The sequence below is a fragment of the Struthio camelus genome, chromosome 2 (assembly GCF_040807025.1).
Source record: "Struthio camelus isolate bStrCam1 chromosome 2, bStrCam1.hap1, whole genome shotgun sequence".
Taxonomy (NCBI): domain Eukaryota; kingdom Metazoa; phylum Chordata; class Aves; order Struthioniformes; family Struthionidae; genus Struthio; species Struthio camelus.
The window spans coordinates 24,322,366-24,345,290 of NC_090943.1; the positions used below are offsets into that span (position 1 = coordinate 24,322,366).

Consider the following 22,925-nt stretch of genomic DNA (forward strand, 5'->3'; position numbering starts at 1 on the left):
GCGGACCGGGCTCTCGGCGGCGGCGGCGGCGGGTACCTGGGCGGCCGAGGGGCGGCAAGGGGGGCGCGTCCCCGCTGAGCCCTCTCGCCTCTGCAAGAAAAGAAAGAAATAAACCAAAAAAAAAAAAAAAAAGAGAGAGAGAGAGAGAGAAGGAAAGCGTGCGATCGTGAGAGAAAAGGCAAGTTCAAGGGAAAGTTGACTCGGACTGGCACAGTGTGCAAAAAAAAAAAGTCGATCGCCGGCGGGAGCATAAAAGTGCGGGCGGCCGGGGCGCGGCGGCAGCTCCCCCCGCTCGGCGGCTGCGGCGGCCGCTCCGGAGCCAGCGCGGGACCCGCCGGTGCCCTGCGCGCCGCCTCGCCGGCAGCGGGAGGGCGGCGAAGCCCCAGGGCAGCCGGGCTCGGCGCGGGCTCGGCGGTGTTTTCGGCTCTGAGGAGGTCCCGGCACAACCATCAAGATTTTGTCCAAAAGCAGGCAAGAGGATCGCCCTGCGCTGAGCCGGCTGGTGGGCAGCAGGCGGCGGCTGATCGCGGCCGGCGCCCTGGGGGTGGTCATGGTGCTGCTGCTGGTCATCCTCATCCCGGTGCTGGTGAGCTCGGCCGGCACCTCGGCGCACTACGAGATGCTGGGCACCTGCCGCATGGTCTGCGACCCCTACGGCGGCACCAAGGCGCCCAGCACGGCCGCCACGCCCGACCGCGGCCTCATGCAGTCGCTGCCCACCTTCATCCAGGGCCCCAAGGGGGAGGCCGGCCGGCCGGGCAAAGCGGGGCCCCGCGGGCCCCCCGGCGAGCCGGGGCCGCCCGGCCCGGTGGGGCCGCCGGGTGAGAAGGGCGAGCCGGGGCGGCAGGGCCTGCCGGGCCCCCCCGGGGCGCCGGGGCTGAACGCGGCGGGGGCCATCAGCGCCGCCACCTACAGCACCGTGCCCAAGATCGCCTTCTACGCCGGCCTCAAGCGGCAGCACGAGGGCTACGAGGTGCTCAAGTTCGACGACGTGGTCACCAACCTGGGCAACCACTACGACCCCACCACCGGCAAGTTCACCTGCTCCATCCCCGGCATCTACTTCTTCACCTACCATGTGCTCATGCGGGGCGGCGACGGCACCAGCATGTGGGCCGACCTCTGCAAGAACAACCAGGTGAGCCGGGTGCCGTGGGGGAGCCGGGCGCCCTGAGGGGAGCCGGGCGCCATGGGGATGTCTGATGCCGAGGGGAGCTAGGCGCTTTGGGGGAGCCGGGCGCCATGGGGACGTCTGACGCCCTGAGGGGAGCCGGGCGCCCTGAGGGGAGCCGGGCGCCATGGGGACGTCTGGCTCTCTGAGGGGAGCCGGGCGCTTTGGGGGGAGCCTAGTGCTGTGGGGACGCCGGGCGCCCTGAGGGAAGCCGGGCGCCATGGGGACGTCTGACGCCCTGAGGGGAGCCGGGCGCTTTGGGGGAGCCGGGCGCCCTGAGGGGAGCCGGGCGCCATGGGGACGTCTGGCTCTCTGAGGGGAGCCGGGCGCGCTGAGGGGAGCGGGCGGCGGGCAGCAGGCGGCGGACGGGGCGGCGCAGAAAGCGCGGGAAGCGGGCGGCGGGCGGGGAGGGGGAGGGGGAGCGGGGCGGCGGCCGGAGGCGGCGCGGGCGCGGGCGGCGGGCGGGGAGGGGGCGCGGGCTGCCGGCGGGGGCTGGGGCAGCCGCGGGCAGGGCGAGCCGCGAGGGTGCCGAGGGGGGCAGCGCCGCCGCTCCGGGGGCGCCGCCCTGCTCCGCCTGAGGCGCCTGGGGACACCGGCGGGGACGGGGCGCTCCGCGCGGAGCCGAGGCGGCCCCGGGCCGTGGCGACGCCGGGTAAATGCGGGTTTCACGCGCTCCTTTGCCCCGACGGTTACTCCGCGGCCAGGCGGCGCTGGCGCCTGCTCCCGGGCCGGCCGGCGGCACCTGGCTCCGCGCCCAGGCGGTCCGGGCCCCCTTGTGCCCGGGACAGCAGCGGGGCGGCGCGTCTCCGCCCCCCGGAGGCCCCGACGGCAGCGGCGGGAGGCGGCCGGCGCCCCGCGTGGGAGCGGCGGCGCCGCCCGGCCCGGGGAGCCGCGGGACCCGCGTCCCCGCTGGCTGTCGCCGCCCTGCTCGGCCCGGCGAGGCGGGAGGGAGGCCCCCGGCCACCGGCAGCGCTGAGGGAAGTCGTCGGGGAGGAGGAGGAGGAGGCGCGGAGAGGTGAGCGGGGGGCTGCCGGGGTCAGGGCGCACCGCGGCGGGCAGCGGGAGCCCGCAAGGCGGCCGCGGAAAGGAGCCGCTGCCCCGGACGGGGCGCCCGCGCAGCAGGGCGCCGATTTGGGCACGCTCTGCCCCCGCTGGGGAGCCAGGCTCCCCTCTGCCAGGGAAGCCCGCCCGCCTTGCAAGCTCGGCGTCTGCAGATGTTGCTGCTTAGCGGGCCAGCGGCGGGGAAGGCGGCGGCTGATGGCGGGTTTCGGTGACATTTCACAATGGAGGCACGCTGACCAGCCTGAAAACGCCAACGTGGTTCGCCTTCATTCCCCGCAGGAGGACCGAAATATTCAAAATGATTAAAGATCTTGCGATGCCACGGTATGAAGGACAGAGGAACAATCCGTTTTAATTAGGATAAATGTTGCCACCACGCTTGCAGAGGCTGTGACTGTAACATTGCCCCCGGGGAGCCCTTCTTTGCAATTTTGCACTTCTTTCATGCGTAGTTAACAGATACAAACGCGTTCGTTCTGATTATTACAGCGTTTAGCTATACTGTTGGGGTGTTAGTCATCCTTTCTCAGAACGGCTCGAGGCAAAAAGGGAAAAAAAAAAAAAAAAGAAAGTGAAACGTGCCCAGGCACTTTCAGGTGCCCACGAAAGCTTGGCGAGGCTCGCGGGCTGCCCGGGCGCGGCCCCCGGGTGCCCCCCTGGGTGAGCGCGGCCCGGCAGCTGCCCAGCGGCGGGTACTCGGGGGTGCTGGTCGCGGCGGGGCCCGGTCTGGCCCCTGCACCACCGGGCCGGCGCGGAGCGCAGGTTTGCTACGCTCGCCGGCCTTTTCCGCCCGCTTGCTGGGTAGGTTGGGACGGGGCGGGAAAGGAGGGGGTTGATCTGCCCCGAGTGGTTTCCGTAGGACTGAAACGCGGATTCCGTGTCACTGCGGCGCTTTTCGGGTTGCAGAGGGGTTAGTTCGTTCGCCCGTCCCCTCCCCCGAACAGCACTAGCGCTTCGGTACCCCGAGGAATCCCACCCTGCCGTAACCGGAGAGGCGTTTCACTTCGCTCTTGTGTTGAACGCAGGATCACACAGGGAAGCATCAGCGGCCAGTACGTTTAGGCTGATATGCCACTTAACCTTTTGTTTATAGTTTCTCGGAAGAACTGTGAAAACAGAATAATGAGGACATCGGCAGCAATTCATTAATTTAGAAAATGCCTACCGTAAATACCATCTCACCACGTAAACCAGGACGAATAAAATAAAGTAAATTGTAAAATATTTGCTTTGATTTCTTTCTATAAAGGCAGTACTGTCCATAGTGAGAATACCATTTTATTTGCAATTAAAAGATATTAACCTATTTTTTGGTCATTGCAACTTATAAATTGTTTATTTTCCCCAAAGCAGGAAAATAATGAAATACTAGTACTTTTTAAAAAAAGTAACTAATTATAAATATTAATTTGCCCCTGAAGTCTAACCATTCCCAAATATAACTGCTTCCAGTATCAGATGTGAGACAAATACAACCTGAAGTGATTCAAAGAAAAAAAGGTTTGTATATATTTAAGGCATGCAGAATCTGTATATATTTATATTTATGCAAAGATAAATGATTTGGGTAAAAATCTGCATACAAATTATTTTAAATTGACACATAGTTTAAATGCAGCCGTGCTTGCTTGTGATTCTGATTTACACTTGAAACACTAAATGCTGGTGTGATTTGACAGGAGTTAACTTTCTGCAATATCTGTAAAAAAGCTTGGAAATGTTGAAATTAAGTTGTTAAGTACAATCTGACCAAGATAACATTATGCATTCAGTGTTCTCTAGCATGAGAAAACAATTAAGTGTACCATTTATAGAAAAAGTCATTCCTAAGCAATGCATATCAGGAATCTCAGGGTCTCCAGTACAGCACACTGCTTTCTTTAATATTGCAGAGCTTGAACAGAGACGTGCTGAGATCACATAGCTTCACTAATGTGTATATTTGCAATCTGAATGTCCCAACATACCTTTACGAAATGATGAGGTGAGCAGTCATGCAACTTACGAAATGTATACTCCATTAATGGTTTAATTTTGAGATACATCACTCTTGCAGCAGTACACTGAGAATTTATTTGAGACTGTACTCATAGGTTTTAAAAAGAAATGACATTGGGTAATCAAACAAAAGAGGTAAAAACCTTAAGGATAACACACTAGAGTTTACGGGACATTTATTACTATGTACAGGACAGTCAATATCCTAGTCATTCTTTTATTTTTCTGGCAGTAAGCCCTGTCTAGAAGCTTAAAAATGAAATGTCCATTGTTCTGTTCAGTGCCCATATGCTGACTTCCTTATGATGGGGAACATGGTTAAAGTCACTAATACAATTTGAATCCTCTTCTACTATCCACAGGAATATAAAATTTTAGAGAAATCCACTAAGTAGCATTTAATTATGATATAAGTGGAGATTCTGAAAGTAATTTAAACCATTTGCTTTGCCAATATGCAAGATGCTATCTACAGGAAAGTTTTTCTACCTCATCTATAGCCTTTTTCCTCCTTCCTATTTATGTGACCAACCTCACAGCCCACGTTGTTTTCTTGGGAGGGTATTTCAAGGGTTAATGTTGCAAGGCCTTCAGTCCTACCCCTGCTAGTCATTAATCCAGAGGAAATACACTGTGCTTTGAATAATTTTTGCTTAAACAGTAGCAAAACAGATCACCTCTGTAAACAATACCAAGCATTAGGATCAAGAAGTCCTGAAATAGTTGTGTATTATCATGCAATGCATCAATTTAAATTTGCACACTGTCAAACCATTACAGATCTTTTAAGCCCTTCTCACTCTTAGGGGATGTACAAAGAATTTCCACCCACTGTGATTCTTAAGCTACATAATACTGTAAGATATTGCATGGTTAAGAACCTTCTCCTTTTTAACATTTCAGTATTAATGTGAGATCGTATCATGAAAATTTAATTTGGAAATTTATCATTTAAACTTTGAAAGGAATCCATGGAAATTTGTGACTTATAGCTCATTTTTTCAATTCTGAACAGATAAAATCCAACATATAGTACGCCAAGTCATGCATTATTACTTAGTTCAGGTTTGCAAAAAACACTAAATCACTTACTGCTCTGTATAACTATGCTAGAACAAGGACAAGCAACAAGCAGGTGATGTGTTATACCTAAATAAATCACATACAAATAAGTTTAAATATTTGACCAAATGGGATGAAATTATATATAAATGGACACTTACAATGCCACAGACTATTCACTGCTGGAAACCAACATGCGACTTGAGATTACATATTCCTTTCAGTTTGCTAGTCATGCCAAATTTAATCAGCAGTAAGATGGCGATGGAGAAAGGGAAAAAACCTGTGTTTAAGTGAAAGTTGTGAATACAGTTGGAAGTCCTCAATTACCTGTAAATTCCATAACATCTTGAAGTAAATGGAGATGCCCCTGATTTTTAAAATGTGCATCTTTTACACTACACAGAAATTAAAGGTTTACTTAAGGAAATGTGGCAATAACCATCTTTCTAGGCCTGGACTAGATGCCTTACCTGCTTGTGCGTGCACGCGCGCGTGTGTGTGTGTGTATTTTTTTTTTGCATGATCCTATTAGTAGTATGATAATATATCACTTCTGGAAAAACTCCAGACTGGTATCAGTAGGTCCTCACTGTGGAACCTCACCAATGTCAGTCAATTGGTCCACTGACATGAAAGTTACACCAATGTAAACTTGCACAAGACCAAATTCAGTTGTCAGAACTCTAGCTATTATTACATATTTAAAAAAAAAAAAGGCTCAAAACATTTATAGGACTGCAAGCAGTGTTGTATTAATCAGATGACTGAAAAATGGGCAGATCATTGCTTCAAGTTCAACTGTTGTATTATAGGAGAAAATAAGCAATATCCTTATAAAAAAACCCCCACAGTGTATGCTATTAGACATTTAAAGTGGCAACAAATGCATGCTGAGTTTAACGTTAAGGATATGCTTTAATTTCACCATGCAGGAAAAATTACCTGAGTTTTAACCACTCATTATGTATTTTATGTAGGTTCGAGCTAGTGCAATTGCTCAGGATGCTGATCAGAACTACGACTATGCCAGTAACAGTGTGGTTCTTCATTTGGAGCCAGGAGATGAAGTTTACATTAAATTAGATGGAGGAAAAGCACATGGAGGAAACAACAATAAATACAGCACATTTTCTGGATTTATTATTTATGCTGACTGATAACGAGTAAAAAGACCCACCAAACCAACCCAAAAATGAAGCTTGCTCTTCTGGGCAATGGATTTGCGTGGCAAAAGTCAATGAATCAAGCACCCCAGCGGAGATCAACCACAGAACACCTCAGTAGCGGGGAAAAAAAATCAAATGCTACCTGATTCACATCTGTACAACACGGAGAAACCTTATGTTAAAAAATTACAAAGCAAGTTAAACAGATGTGTGATCCACTACCGCCAAAGCAAATACATTTATTGTTAGTGTCCATGTGAATGAAGTCCTACATAGATCAAATTTTTATAGAAGAAAAAAAAAAACGAAAGACACTGAGTTATTTCTTCAGTGTATATGATACTTCAGTGTGTTATGATCTTGCTGCTTTATCCATACATCAGCTTTGGTTCTTGTGACTTACTTGCTAACAATGATGCTTGGAGTCCACTCAGTGTGGTGAGGAATGATTTTACAATAAAAGGAAGAGGTAATCAAAATATACTTTCTCTCTCCAAAGGAATTGTTTGCCTTGTACTTTTCTTATCCTTCCACTTAAAACTAGAAACTAATCAGCTTCAAGCCTTAACTCAGTGTTCCTGCTTTGTAGGTTTACATTAGATTTTTAACATAAAATCAAACCACTAAAGTTGTTTATCTTGTCTTCCCCTTAGCTCTGTTCTAAAAGAAAAAGAAGGGTAGAAGAAACACTTTTTCTAAAAAAGATGTAACAGTTGACTAACTATTATATTGGACCAAATCCCTGATTCCACTGAAGCCAATGGCAAATGTCCCACTGATTTTAGTGGAAACAAGATTTGGCTCTTAATATATAAACATGTGTAAATATATATTTAGACAATTTGACAGGCCCATTCTTGACGGTTTGTTGTGTAAATATTTAGCAAGCCTAGCATCTGTATCCTCAGACCAAGGTAGAATGTTTTTTTTGCTGCAGTCAGTCCTCATTAGTCTTTCAGCACTTAGTCTGTACTTGGGTACTATTTCTAATAAAATAGTTATGACTTAACATACTGCAGATGTTCAACTAGAATTCTGTATTAATATAATGGGTCAAAACCTTATTCATGCTAGGTATCTTGTCTCACTGAAGTTAGTGGGAGTACTCTCACGGAGGAAGAGTGGGAGATTTGACACCAGAGAAAATGTCACACAGACCTTTTCCATGGTAGCTTATTATCAGTTTGTAGTAAGGTGTGCCTATGAAATGGACACAGATAAGCATATTACCAAAAATGATAACACATATGCAAAGAAAGAAGCAGATATTTAAATGCAAAAAGTGTGTATTAAAACCTATTTTTCTCATTCATATATAAACATACTCTCTCTCTCTCTCTCTCTCTCTCTCTCTCTCTCTCTCTCTCTATATATATATATATATAAAGTCTCAAGGAAGCTTAATCCATATAAAGGATTAATGACTTGGAGCATTGAACTAAAGACAGGTAATATGAGTTACATAGTTATAAAAATGCTTTAGAATCAGTCATAGAAGTAATATCCACAGAATATTTATATTCTGAAAAAAGAATTATTATTTGTTTTGTTTTTGGGAGGGGAGGCTGTCTATTTCTCTCAGGTTAAAATTTGCAGATTTCAATCCAAAACAAAATATTAGCAAGATAATTAACTAGCTTCCTAGCATAGCTGGGTATGTTAATTATTTTTAACATTTTGGCAAGATCAAGGTAATATTTGTACAAACTGTTAAAGAGTAATAGATGCTATCCCTAGCATTTCCATTTCATATAATTTGCGAGAAGCAACTTTGTCTACTCTACTAAGTAAAGGGTTCAAACTCAGATTTATCTGCATTAAAATGTCAAGAGTGTCTGCCATTGTGACAAAAAAAAAAAGCTCTTCTGTGCTGACTGCTCAGTAGAAGTTTGGTGAAGATTTTAAGAACCTCTCTAAAAAAAAATCTCTTGTTTAAATGAGTGAAGCTTTTCTTAAACAGAACACGTTATTCTTTCTGTTTGTGTTTTGGATAGTTGTCCAATTCAAAATATATGCCTAAGTTAGTCTATGTTCACTAAGAGGATTGCCAGTCTAGCTCATCTAGATTTTATAAAGGGACATTGTGCTTCATATTGCTTGTGTATTATGTCATCAGACTGGTTAAGCTTTCACTCTACGACAAAGTGCCAACCTATATCTGTTCATTGTAGTGGTTACTCCTGTTTTTTTTTTCTACTACGTAATGTATTTTAATAATGGTTGTGTAACTGCCTTCATGTCTATTCATTCCATAGTTGCTTTTATTGGTTAGTGCGCTCACAGCAGTGTAGCTAGAGATTTTGTATGTAGTATCAAACGACAATGTATCAAGCTAGAGATCATTACAACTAGCAATGCATATTTACTAAGGTATTTATTGGAAAAGCTCATTACTATAAGACATACGAGGTTAAATTTGAAGAAGCTTTTGAAATCAGACTGCCATTGCTACTGCAAAAGACCTTTTATTTGGATAAATCACTTGCCCTGGTTAATGTTAGACAAGAGGAAAGAACAAACTTTATGTGAAAAACACGCATAAGGCAAACATTTCTTCCTTTTTCATCATATCTTGATACACTGATTTGTAAAGACTTATCTCACAATCTTTGTTATAACTATAGCAACTCATTAAAACTGTATTATGTAGTATATTTTGACTTTTGGTGTTGCATCCTTATAAAAAGCAGCTGTCCTTCATGAAGTTTCACATCACCATTGCAAGGTTCCAAAAGTTCTATTTGAAAATCTGAGGTGATTTAAAAAAACATCTATAACAATACTGCACACAGTTTAAGAGGTCTACAAATTACTTTTTTCAAAAATATATTTTTCCATTGCTTTATTCAAAAATATATTTTTCCATGCATTTTTTACATTTTCATTTAAAAATAAGTTGTTAAATTAGAAAGAAACAATATCTTTTTATAATTATTTGAAACTTCTGTTACCTCCTGTTGTCTTTGGAAGCTATTTAAAAGTGCCATACCTTTTATCAAGCATTACTTAAAAGGATATGAACATAATTAACAGATTAGTAATATTACAAGGATTAAAATCATTCCCACAAGGGGGAGAATTTAATTCAAAGCACTGAATTTCCTCCAAAGCACAGATGATGCATCTTGGAAAATATTTTGGATAACATATAACAACAGAATTAAAATAACTGTTTCTAGAGAGTAATCTAATAATTAATTGAAAAGATTTTGCAGGTGGCTCATATCCAGTAAATCATTCATGAACAGACTTTTAGAAGGGAGAAAATGTAGACAGAATATATAATTTTGTTGTTTTAATTAAAAAGAGAAGTCGCAATCAGTTTGTTGGTATCTTATTAATATCTCATAGTTTATCTCAAAAGAACCAAAATTTAAAATGGCTGTTCTCCTGAAACAAATATGAATTTTATCAAGCTTTACTAAAAAACAGGAATATTTATTCCTTATCCCTACTTAAAAGTCAACCATCGCTTTGGATTTTCTAGGAGTATTTTATCAATTTTATTTTGGGATATGCCTCTAATTAGCATTTTAGGAACTATATTTTTAAGGATATGTGAATATCCATGACCGCCATATTTCATCAACCTATTCTTAGTGTGCACATCATGAGCCATCAGAATTCTGTCTTCATAGCCTTCATTGATCAGCATCCGAATCCTGCAAAAGTAAAAAGTATACCTGTCAGTGAAAGGTTCTCACTCTGCAACACCACCGAAGTAATCAATATTTAACCTTTTTACATCACTGTACTGCTAGACTGTGTTATAAGTGAAATTAATTACTTCCAGTTAACGCAGAATAAATGTTTCTTATATTGAATTAAAATTAAAGTACTTATTTTACAGAGTGAAAAAACCACCTCTGAAAGCAGGGTACCACCACATCTCTCAAGGTGGACACGGAAAACTCTCTTTCCAGCTGGCACACTGCTTTGTGTTCCCAATCCCACTAAGTCCATGGAGAAATTCAGGAATTTCACCATCAGCAAGCATGGGGCACAGTTTGTAAATATATGAGTACGTAACAATTTCCTACATAAACTGCTTTTCAGCATGATTGATTCGGGGGGTTAGTTCTTGCTGCTGTTACCAACCCCATTACAGTTGTTAAGGATTAGCCTCGGTTTGTGGCAGTTGCTTTGTGAAGTCTGGCTCAATTACGCAAACACTTTCACATCTTTAGTTAACTTTCATTTAGAATAACCAGGTTAATAGAATTTTTAAGTTGTTAGGATCACATTCCATGCAGACAGTAACATCCAAACACGTTTCAAAGATGTTTGTCAAAGAAGAGGATGAGCAAGACAGGCTTTGTACAGGGCTAGCATATGCCAGCAAAGAAGAGGAATTAATACAGCAGCCCAGCAGAACAGATTTGGCAAAATGACAGCAAATCAGCACAGGAAAACCTGTAATCATTCTGGTCATTCCCTTTTCCTGTGACAACCAAGTCTGCTACAAACGCTTGTGCCAGTCCTTCTGTTCCACATTTTTCTCTGGTAAGCTTAACCCCGTTGCTGAGCTTGTTTTTGAGAATTTATTCTGTAGGCATCTAAACTACTAACCGTTGTACTACTAAGTACAACGGTCAAGTATGCCACTAAGTTTCAGGTTTTTTACTTGCATTGGCAGTAGTTTGCAAGCAGTAAATGGCAGAGACGAATATAACAAACCTGGAGAGTTTTCATTCCACGCTAAGCCACCCAATTCCATCATTTTCCAGCACTATCAGATTCAGATTTTTATTTTCTTGACCTCACTTTTATCAGCAACAAAGCAAATACTAGTCTTGTAAGTAATCACACTCTATCTGAAAGCTCTTACTGTCTGTTCTGATTATAATTAGTTATGAAGAGGTACATGTAGCAGGGTCAAATCAATACGGTCAGTAGGAAGACGGCAAGTAAAACAGAACTTGGCAAAAAATTGGCATCTTTCATAAAACTACTGTAAATAGTGCCATACAGTGCACAATACTATGTATACCGTACAATTACAACATCACAAGTGTCTTCCTCAGACTTGAATACAGATAGATCACACGCACTAGAGAATAAGAGCAAACCATTGTCTTACAATCACCTCCTTTCAGTTTGGACTCATTTTGTGGTTTTGGGGAGGCATATGGTCTTCTGTATTTACTGCTTGTTCTTGCTCATGTCTGTACTTTCAGTTAGTACTTGTTTCTGATTCAAAGAAAAACTTTCCTAGCAAAATTCACTACAGAAATCCATAAATGCACACACCGTTGAACGGCATTTCAGTGGAGGGGTATGACTGTAGAAGTTTATTTAAGTTTTAAATACTATGGACAAGAATGGGCATGTTTTTCTCATTTAGTATTTTCATAGACAAATTTAAGGGTCAATTTTATTTCTACCGCTCTGGTGCTGTTTGATCAAAACAACCCAAGAAGATTGCCATTGTTATCGTATGTCCAGTGGGGATGCATCAAAAGTACATCAAAATCCATTTAATGGTATTTCTAACCCAAAGGCACATATTCACACCAAACAAAGAGAAGACAAACTTTCAGTATTTTCTTCCTATAAGCAGGCTGCTGCAATACACACTCAAGTAGCAGGCAGTTTAAGGTGAGACATTTGCGGCGAGGGGGATATTATGGATGGAATAAAGCTTTGCCAGGGTTGAACAGACGGACACCTGTTAACCAAGGCCCAGTATATTCTTCCATGCATTGTCCTCCCGGTGCTTCTGTACAGGCTGATCTACTGTGAAAGAGGAGAGGGGAGGTGAACTATCCCAAAAAGCAATGTTAGCAATTTTAGATGTGAAAACTGTAGATTCATTACAACAGCTTGAAATACTGAGTGCAAGACTGAGAGCTCAGTTAAGAGTGAGAAAAGATTTCCAGTGGGAAAAGCAGCACTCAAACTTGGCAGTAAGTGGAACGGTACCCACAAGACCTTCTTAAGAGGAGGACAGCCTGAAAACAGAAAAATTTTGCAGCTAACCTGGCAGAAAAGCAATGTCTGAAATACAAGTGGAAGCTAGAAAGTAACTTCATTAGCAATCAGGGATCATAAAAGCCATCTCATCAGAGAAGGAAAGAATTGTTTCTGACTGGTAGGCAGGCTCACATCCCACCCCTCAGAAAGCTGCCACTTGACTACGTGTGAATACTATGGACAAACAGCAAAGGAGGATCACACCTCAGAGCAGAGAGGAAGGATTGAGAAGCCCATTCCCAGCTGACCATACCTGTTTCAGACAGTGTCTGCCGGGAATGCATCTCTCTGGCAATTTGTTGTATTAGTACAGCACCATAGATTTGTCATGCAACTGAGCTGAGACTGCTTGCACTGATGAGAAACAGAGAACAGAGATCCTGCCAGTAGGGCCAGTACTTTCACATTGTGAATGTGAAGAGCACGAGAGCTCCGAAGAGACAGGAATCTCATCCTTCACAAGGGAGAAAGGGCAAAAGGAGAGCGGAAGGAGAAATGATAAAATGCTTGGAAGAACAAAAGACTGTTTTGTAGGACAGAAACACAGGACCAAATCCACGCAAGACGACTGATGAATTCAGCTCATTCAGCACATACATAAGAAGATATAATAGGCTTAGGTGATGCATAGTAACAACGCTAGATTTCCAATACTATGTTTCAAACAAAATAACGTAAATTCTGTATCTCCAGCCTTCTGCTTTATAACATGACAGCCTATACATGCGGTAAACGATAAAATTCCACCAAATCAGCATGTAATTAGGGCAGAGAATTAAGTTAAAAAGGCTTTTGATCTTTTTCTCAAGTTACATTCTATGATTCTACACCTTCCTTTGCAGACAGAAGGAATTATACATGCTGCTCCAAACAAATGACAGTAGCAGAAGAAAATTACCATGATTTTAGTATGACAGTGTGAACAGCCTGCAGAATCACTGTGATGCACTTGAAACATGTACCTATACTACTCATTTGTCAGTGAAAATGTTATTACTTAAAACGCATTGAAGTAGATACCTTGCAATTCTTTCATTGTCACTTGGCATATCAATGTCAGGGTAGAACTGGTAATGAAGAAATTCTGTACCAAATAGGTCGTACTCTAAATAGCATCCAAGTTCAGCAAACTGCAGAAGTTCCTTTGCATCAAATATAGTCCTGCAGAACAAACATAATACAAAGTCATCCTTGTAAAAGGAAGAAAAAAATCTCGTGGCATGAGGATAGGTATTTGGGGACTTCCTACTTCCAAGGAATTGAAACAATTATCTGAGAGTTAATTCACCCTTCTGAGAAATGGAACTCCTGTTTGACACATGCAAATTAAACTGATACACAATGTTGTCTTTCTCACATTCATCTGGGATTTCAGGCATCACAAAATAAAACAAAACCAATCCTTCTCCCATGATATAATGAGTACACTTATAATCATCTTTAAATGGAAAGAGAAAAGTTACTTACTTCTGATTTCACTAAACCTCTCAATAGACCACCTAACAAGGAAGGGCATTTAAGGAGGAGGTTAATTCAGAATGACCTTTAAATAAAGACAACGGATTACTTACACAAGACAGATTTACTTTCCCAAAAGAGTTACAGGAGACAGCTACATCCAGGGCTTGTTTCATCCATCAAACACCGTTAATACACAACTTTGTCTTTAGTTTCTATTATGTACAGTGATGTTTCCAGATTGTCATTAGAACTGCAATATATCATTGCTTGCGCTGGAATCCAGCCAGAACACCTTCAGGAAATGTTCTTACCAAAATACATAATAGCACTGTGAATACCTGGGACATGGGCTTTGCATCAGATTTGAAAAGTGACAAGCTGGAAGGAACAAAGCTCCTAAAACCCAGAACTGAAGTAATAGCTCTCTGAAATAATTTTTTTCCTTTGAAACATTGTTACCCAGAGTATAAGCTAACCAAAAAAAAAACAAAAAGCAAAACCCCTCAAATAAGACATTGCAAATTCATCTTTGTTAACCATAATGCAATCTTTTTCATATAGAGAAAAATCAGGTTTCCATGAGGACAGCATATTTATCCAGAAGAGGAGCAATTTTATTTTATTATTATTATTATGGATACTGATGTCACAAAGTAATTCTACCCTATTCAATTACATCACAGTCTGTTGCTATGGAAATGACTGATGTCACAACTTTAATATTGTGACTTAACAGCAGGATCAAGTAGGAGGAACAGATGGGTTAAGAGAGAGAAAGCCCATGTTCAAACAAGCTTGTAATCAGTAGGAGTCGAAGAATTGCCAACTGTAATTAATAAAAAAAAATGTTATTTTTAAATGGATACTACAGTTTACAGAAGACGAGCATTTGAAAACCAAATGGGTTTTCAAAGTGCAGAACAGGAGAAGGGGTAATTTCAGATCCAGTCCTGCTCAGTTCACAGAGAGACAATAGCCAAGAACACTAATACCTGTCTGAAAGTGGCAATGGGAGGTTGTTTTTTTTTAACACCACTGCATTTCAAAATCACAGTCAGACTACTTTATTTTGCTAAACTGCTATTAGTATTGTGCTTTTTGGCACTCTGTCCTGACAAAGAGCAGGAGAGCTTAATTTCATCAGCCACTGGGTCCCCTTGTAAGCTACACTGATGCGGCAACAGCAGCAGTTCCCAGCTCTGAACGCTTATCCGTGTGCTTCTTCACTTGTTTGGGCAACAAGGGTCCCTGAACTGCAGGAAAAGGAGATCTGATCCACAGCTCACCACAGGGACACCACCAAACCATGCATTATCAAACAGACCTTCGTAACGGTCTTACAACAATAGCTACTGAAATGAATGCATGTTCATCTCTAGAAATACACCTTTGTATCCTTAATTCCTATTAAATGACCAAAACCAAGATTCGTTAGCTTTTGCTTCCTAGCCTTCGTGTACACCATACATTTACTATAGATACTTGCTATTTTTTGTTCTAAGGTGCCAAACTGCAGAACGTGGTAGCTAGCATTTTAGTCTTGTCATTTGACCGTAACTCCAGCTGAAAACTATCATTATGTCTATGTCAAAGGCAGGCATGAAATACGGAGCTATGTACAAATTTATCTCACATTTAAGTGACTGGGATGCTCCCACATGGATTCTTCTTACTGAAAGAGACTTAAAATGTTAAATGTGCATTGCAAAGCCAAACTTCACAATAGTTTAGAGCTGTGTTATAGCAAGTGCCAGCTGGAATGTGTGAAAGCGAGAGAAGCAGTATCAGGAAATACCATATTGTCTGTCAGCGGCTGTTCACTGAAACTGCACCTCTGCCTTGACTATTTTCCTACTTACACTCTTTATTTTTCCACCAATAAAGCAGTGAATTCAATGATTCCCAACAGCGTACAATGGCAAAACACACAAACTGGACATTTATGCTGTATCAAAATGGCTACATAAGTGCCAACACCTGCAATTTGCTTAGTCCTCTTTTACACAAAGACTTAGGTCATCAGTTTCTCTTAAAAAATTAGAGAAAAATATAGTTACACATAAAATGGAATATAACATGGAAATACATAAAGAAAGCATATGTCATTTGTCTAATCCAATACAAATAAAATTTCATGTCCCTAAATTTTATGCTTCTAAAATGCCCAAGTAAAACCTTGAGCTCTGTATGACTACAAAGCACTTCTAGCTTGTTTTGTAAGCTCATAGAACGCAATAATCATTAGAAATTTGGAGCACAGTGCTCATGCTCACAATGAGGACAGGCAATCCAATTGCTGAGTGTCATATGACCACAGCCAGGCTCCATTATTAGCTGCTGGCAGAACTAATCAATGCTTGGACATTTTCCAACTCATCATGAACTACACAAGGTCACACAAAACTAATTTGGTAAAGAGGCTGCGTTTCTAAATTGGAGAGAGAGAAAAGCACCAATTCTTCTCCATGGCTGACGTGGGGCTTCTGGTTCTTGTTCTCAAGGAAACTGAAAGTTAGCTCTTTGGTCTAAGACAAGAACTACCCAAAATCCAACTAAGTGTTTTTTTTTTTTTTTTAATCAGTATTTCTTCTGTCTGGCAGTAGAACTGAAAAGATCTGGTTTCTGTTCTGACCCAGAATCCAGCAAAATCAATGAGTTCTCCATTAGCATCCATGAGATTCTGGGCAGGCCCTTAAGGGTGACCTAGTTTTCAACAGTGCTGGCAGCCTAGCAGCTTCCCACCCGGTTCGGTAAGAGCTGCTCAGTGTCCAACATCTTTTGAATGCAGCGATTTGTGAGGGCATTTAAATCAGTGTGGAATCCCCATTTCTTAAAACGTGGCTACAGTTACTCCTAATCTCACACTCAGGCCTTGAAAGAGAACATTTAAAGTCCTTAAATCTCTTTACGAATGTGGACTTAAGAGCTGAGCCAGGCTGACTTTGTTGGTAGCTGATCAAGCTCTAAACAAGCAGTTTTGTATTTTCAAAATCAGTAAACTTGAAGACAATTCTTCACATAATGATCCCAGAGCACTACACAACCCTAGTTGTTTACAGAGCTGTTCCCCAAAATTTCACTGTGTCATGGCAGCGCTGCCCGGACAACTGCAGAATAGTCTGCTTACCTGTCAAGGTGAGACATGACCGTTTTTGAAGCATCGGCCCCAGCTTCTTGCAGAACGCGGATAATCTGGAAAGGTGCATCACTATTTCTGCCAGGATGGATTATAACGGGGCACCCAAGCTGTGACTGAGCGTGTGCGGTCGCCTGAAGCACTCTGCGTTCACTGGGAGTCAAGGGCCAGGAGCAGCCGATTTCTCCCACCACACCACACTTTATGTTCGTCCCATCCGCTCCACTGAGTATCTCATCAACAATAACGCCTGTAAGCTAACGAGCAGGAAAATAAGATTTTTGGATACTAATACTATTTATGTTAAAGAGTAACAGATTTGGCCTACAGAAGCTGCACTAGGTGTACTCCTGAGGTCCTCCTAAACTCATGTAATTAACAGGTGTGCGTGTGAAACCACGACAGTTTAACTCTAGTTTCTGTCAAGTAGCGTTATGCTGGCCATTAACTAAGACCAAAATAAACCCAGATGCAAATCAGTTAACAGTATTCACTCAAACAGTTGCCCAGGTTTGTGAGAAAAGCTGGTCTACATATAACTTGAATACTGATTTCAGCTGAGGCTAAATTTTCTTTTAAAAAAAAAACCAAATAAAAAAGGTTAGCTCAGCATGAAACCCGTGCCTCCAACTCCTAAATTGGTTCAAGGTAGTTTCTTGTTAAACAAGGGCTCAGAGAATAGGAAATCCTTGTCACTCAGATAGGAAAGGGTCAAAACTGGCAGAGATTACGTATGATAAATCCTGAAGAGACAAGTCTGAGGCAAATCCTGCTCGTGGGAACGCCAACGTGGAACTACAATAACTCCAATTACTTCAGAACTATAAAAACAGAGTTTAATTACAGAGTCAAAGTTAGCTTGTTTTTAAAACATCTGTAGACAAATGAAACATCAGAATCTCCTAATAACATTGTTTTGTTATAAAATATGTAGTTTTTATTTACCAGAATAGGCCCTAAGTCCTAACAAATGCATTGAGAATTGAAAGTATAAAATGACATAAAATGATATTGACGACCTTCTAAATATTTGGCCTCAAATGTTAAAGAAAAGATGATTTTAAGGAAGAATAAAAATAAAGTGAACACAGGGGGCAGAAAGATTTGCAAGCACATCCAGAAAACCAAAAAAAAACCCACATCAATTTCAAAATAAATCTGTGATGTATCCTTCTTCCATCTTGTCTCCTCAATAAGCTCACATAACGTACTAGTAAATATATAATTTACATGCTGAAGTCACTCTAAGCTATTATATTTTACAGCAGGTGAGGTTCTGCCCAGTACTTTATCCTGTGATAAGGCACCTTTTGCTTCATGTATAACCAATTTACCCAGCATCCCTACAGACAATCAGATACAGAATTCACTTCTCTTCTACTAGCAACCCAAGGACCATCTCTCCTGCAGCAATATCTTGTGCCACTAAACAGCCCTGCACCCTAACTCGGGCTAAACACCTACCAAGTGGATAGCTAAACAGCCACATACTTCCCTTGTGCAGGTAAGGGAACAAAATACTTAAATTATCTGCCTAGTCAGAAAACAGATCATCATGTCAAATTCAATGGCAAGTGAGGAACCACTTTTTATCACGGATCAGTCACTGCACAACCCTTCGGAGGTAACAATTGTCTTTCGGACTGGTATGCGTATTAACTGCTGACTACTGGACTGTCTGTGGGTCTTCAGCAGTCCATCAAATACAGGAGGCAAACCTCTGCCCTAACAAATCTATTTGGATCAAATTCCAAGTGATGCAAGAATACTTACAAAAAGCAGGACTGTTCCATACAGCTTCGATCCAGTAAGGTTGATAGAGCTGTATTATTTTACGTCTGCTGAGGTTCTGACCATTTATTTTTAAATGAAGTTGACTCTTTTGTAATCTATAACAGATTGTTTTTTATTTTTTTTCTCAGATCTGTTCATTGACATTCACAGGCTTCTGCCTTGGAGAGTTCCATTCCCTCTGCTCCTATCATCACCTTTTCTTAATAAAAGATGAATGAATATTTATTATTATAGAAGTATCTGGGGACCATAGTCATTATTAACACATTGTCTTAGGCACTGTACAAACAACAGGAAGAAGCCTCTGCTCCGAAAAGCCTGGAAGAACGGCAGAGAAGAGAGGTATAACAGGCAGCTTGAGTAGAGAGATGATTTACAACTGTTCTGTAAATATCACAATTATTTATGCTTTTTGCAAGAATTTGGGGTGATCTTACTGGGAAGCAATTAGCCAGAAAAAGAGACAAAAGAGGCAGAAGAGATATAGTCCTTCCTTAGAAACTGTAAAAGAACGGGATAATTGGTGTTGTACCAGATGCCTACACATGAAGAATTTTATTTTATTTTTACTGTTGCATTATAACAAATCCCTGAGAGAAAACGGAGCTTAAGAAACGGAAATGCTGACAGATAATTCCAGTACACACAGCTGGTCCAGCTATAATACACCAGCAGTAATACTGTTGTTCTTTGTTTTTCAGTTTGGGAACTTTTAGATTGAATTTATTTTGTTTGGTCTTCTCTCCAACTTTGAACCATTCAGGGAGAAATCACAAGAGAGAGATCCCTAAATAGTGGTTAAGACTTACCTGCTCCACTGTCATGGCCTGTGTATGAGAAGAATGAGTGGAATCCACATAAAACCCAGCCCCAGCAATAATATGGACTCCAGTTTCTTCCGCAAGTTTCTTCAAAGTATTCATATCCCGACTAATTCCTGTGGTTGTGTTTTCCACTATAGTCCCACCACCTGCTGCTTTAAAAAGCAACAGCTCCTCCTTTACAGCATCAGTCTCCTGACACAAAAGAAGGTTTTCTTTATGGCTATAGGGATTCTGCTTAATCCAAAACAAGTTCTTCATCTCAAGGGGCCCCTCGGACAGAGGTTTTTGGTCTGGTGCAGGGGGACAGTAGCAGCAGCTGTAGTTCATAGTCAAGTGCTCATGAGTCAATGTGTAGCCAAGCTGGTCCGGTTCTACAAGGCCCAAGACAGTCTGCACTTTTCCTCCCAAGGAAGGCATTTTTCTTCAGCGATCTTCAAAAAAAAACAAAACAAAAATCCAATCCTAAAAGAGTCTGGTAAGGAAGCAGAAATGAAATAAAAATGAAAATATTTGATAAAAAGCTGTAAATTCTTACACAACTTCTATGAATTCCCTTCACTCTCACTCACACATACATACACACAGACATGACGTTTTTGTTAAAATGTTTTCAAATGCTATTTCCAGTACAGTGGCTAATATGAAAAACAAACCATTTATTTCATCCAAGTAAGCTTATATCACTACTTTAATAATGTAAAAATATCTTATTCCAATAAAAGGAGATCATCAACATTTATTATCACATTAAGATAAATGCTTTCTATTTAATAGCATGTTATTAAATGTTTCCTATTTAATAACAACAACTGCATGTTCATTTCGGATTCCCTGCTCTTCAGCAGCTGTCAAATTCTGTCAGCTTGAGCCACCAGATGTACCGAGTTGGCATTAAGACCGAATATTCCTTAACTGATACTTTCATTTTAATTATCTGCGTCCTCCAAGACTCTCTGTCCCCTTCTCATGCCAAGGAACCTGTCTATATTTGGGCACCCTGTATGCCCCTCTGCATGAGGAACACAGGGATGGAGATGATCATCTTCCTAGCTTTGTAGCAGGGGCTCCAGTTCTCCTGCCAGGTGCACTCGGTGAGCCTGCAGTAACTCCAGTGCTATTCCTCCAAGACTGTCAACAGAAATTGAAAAGAGAGTTTGGTCCCCAAAACAGCAGGGCAGAAAGTCCAGTCTAGCTCCAATGTGTTATTTTCTGTCAGCTTCGTTGCCCAAATAGTTTATCAGTTAGAAACAGACCTTAGCCTAACATTTCATTTATATGGCTCAGCCGCTAAGATTCTTTTTCTTCAACTTTAATAATGAATTAAATCACGTTATTTTTTTAAACTTCAAAGGAGTGGTGACAAAGATATACCTTGAGGCTAAAGCCCAGAATCGGCTCCTGTCAAAAGCATCTGGTCTCTACAAGTATAGCCTGGATCTCTTCAGGTTAGAATTAGCTGCAACTCTCTCCATTAGGGTTTATGGGGATTTTCTGGGGAGGGGGATTTCTTTAGTTTATGCGCCATATTAACATTAAACATAGCTGACTACCCAGTTCATGTTAGATCTTCTTGATGCTAGTTGCAAAGGCTTGGGGATATGTAGTTATAATCCCAAGTCAACCAAAATCATCAGTTATGAAACAAAATACATGTTTAATCATGTCCAGAGGACAGGACTAACTAGAGCATGCAATATTGATTAAAGAGAGAGGTCTTTCCCATCTCTGTCTCCCTTTTAGTGAATAATATCACATACGTGTTTGTTACTGGCGAAGCCCTCAGAGGACATTTTCCTTTAAACTATGAGAGTTAATCTACTAGGATGACAGAAAAACTGGTATCTGAAGGGCATTGAACTCTACATATCAAAGGGCACAAGACCATCTCAATCTCTTTGAAGATACTTCCCTTCACGAGCCAGAGTCACTGTCAAGAGTACCAACACAGGAACAGCGACCCACCTCCTTGCAAAAGGGAGACATTGACTGCCTAGCAAGGAGCTTGTAGTGCTTGCAGTTATTTTAATATGAAAACTTGGCCATCCTTAAGAAAGAGATGGGACTGACTGACTATGTTTGCTTGCCTTGTGAATAAGCAGATATGTATGAAAATTCCACTTAGAAAGGACTGTTCTTTTATGAATTTCATTTGTAGACTAGTGTGTCGACTTGTTTGAGAAGGCAGAAGAATAATTACTTCGGTAGAACAGACTGCTGGCTGATTAATATAATGATTTATTTTTTGCCAAATAAATTAAGAAGTGTATGACTTCAGAAAATATTATTCTTGAGCAAATAATTAAAAGCAAAATACCTGTCTTAGTCAGAAACTGCGACTAGCTGCATTTCAATTAAGTTGTCCAACCTAGACATTAATTCAATTCTTGAATAAAGCTGGCACTCTACAGAGCAACCCACAATTTTGGACAAAGTTCAATGATCTGAGTCACTCTTATATTCATAGCAAAGAGATTAAGATAAATGCATTACCTTTATTTTTTTTGCAATAAATATCCATGCTCTGCTATTCAGTAAAGCCCTGACAGCATAGATAGATATTTACATGTTGTACTGGAGACACACTTTTCTCCCTCATGTTCATTGACCATATTCAAGCCCATCTGGGTATATAATTAAATACACAAGTATTTAAACACAAGTATAATGAAGTTCCTGTAATAAAACTAGACACTAAGTGATTAGAGTCTGTCTTCTTAACAAGTTTCCACTTTATAGTTATATAGTGCTGTTATTCAACAAAAGCCATTTTTATTGCATCAGAATTTCTGCTTTCAGATTACTATTTTGATAAAATGTTGATTTTCAGCACTTGTTGCTATTAATTCCTTTCTGACCTAGTTAAACTGGATTAGTCTCAATCTGGTCTGAGCCCTATGAAGACCCAGGTTGTGGGGGTGGGGGGAATCGACCTATAGCTGAGGACGCTGTCTTCTGATTTACAACAGGGGTAAAAGGTCTAAAATTATCTGTTGCAATGGCAGGTTTTTCTTGTAGCAGAGATTAGAATGTTGAATTTTAGACTCTAGACTTCAGACTATAGCATATGTACAGAACTAATACATACTTTCAAACCTTTTGATTTAGACCAAGTATTTCTACAAATATAAGAAGCATCACAAAGATGGAAACAGAAACAAACAATATTTAAGGTAGGACTAATTTTATCTTCCTGAAAAATAAGATTACTGCTAATTAATGTCAGTACTTGCTTACTAACAGTTTTAGAAAACCACCAATTTTAATAAAAAAATATG

At 41.7% G+C, this 22,925-nt stretch overlaps 2 protein-coding genes across 18 annotated transcripts in view; one reads left to right on the forward strand and one right to left on the reverse strand.

Annotated features, from left to right (window-relative positions):
* Positions 1-9,116, forward strand: C1QL3 (complement C1q like 3). The gene is made up of 2 exons (XM_068934684.1): positions 1-1,138; positions 6,274-9,116. The coding sequence occupies exons 1-2, from the start codon at positions 551-553 to the stop codon at positions 6,451-6,453; spliced, it is 768 nt and encodes a 255-aa protein (XP_068790785.1). The 5' UTR covers positions 1-550; the 3' UTR covers positions 6,454-9,116.
* The window catches only part of PTER (phosphotriesterase related), a 23,204-nt gene continuing 9,190 nt past the window's right edge, over positions 8,912-22,925 (reverse strand). For 8 of the 17 annotated variants that reach the window (XM_068934667.1, XM_068934677.1, XM_068934676.1 and 5 more), the window contains 4 exons: positions 19,636-20,081; positions 17,024-17,289; positions 13,456-13,596; positions 9,290-10,124 (listed from right to left, as the gene is read on the reverse strand). In XM_068934667.1, coding sequence (XP_068790768.1) covers positions 9,914-10,124; positions 13,456-13,596; positions 17,024-17,289; positions 19,636-20,067 — 1,050 coding nt within the window. In that variant the 5' untranslated portion in view covers positions 20,068-20,081 and the 3' untranslated portion in view covers positions 9,290-9,913. Of the gene's footprint in view, positions 10,125-13,455; positions 13,597-17,023; positions 17,290-19,635; positions 20,123-22,925 lie in introns of all 17 variants that reach the window. The other 9 variants (XM_068934669.1, XM_068934671.1, XM_068934675.1 and 6 more) reach the window with 3 other exon arrangements.

What these genes read in the sequence shown, in the direction of transcription:
- C1QL3 (XM_068934684.1), top strand. Translation starts at nt 551, where the DNA reads ATGGTGCTGCTGCTGGTCATCCTCATCCCGGTGCTGGTGAGCTCGGCC. An exon ending in ACCTCTGCAAGAACAACCAG is followed by an intron (nt 1,139 to 6,273) that starts GTGAGCCGGGTG and finishes TATTTTATGTAG; the next exon opens with GTTCGAGCTAGTGCAATTGC.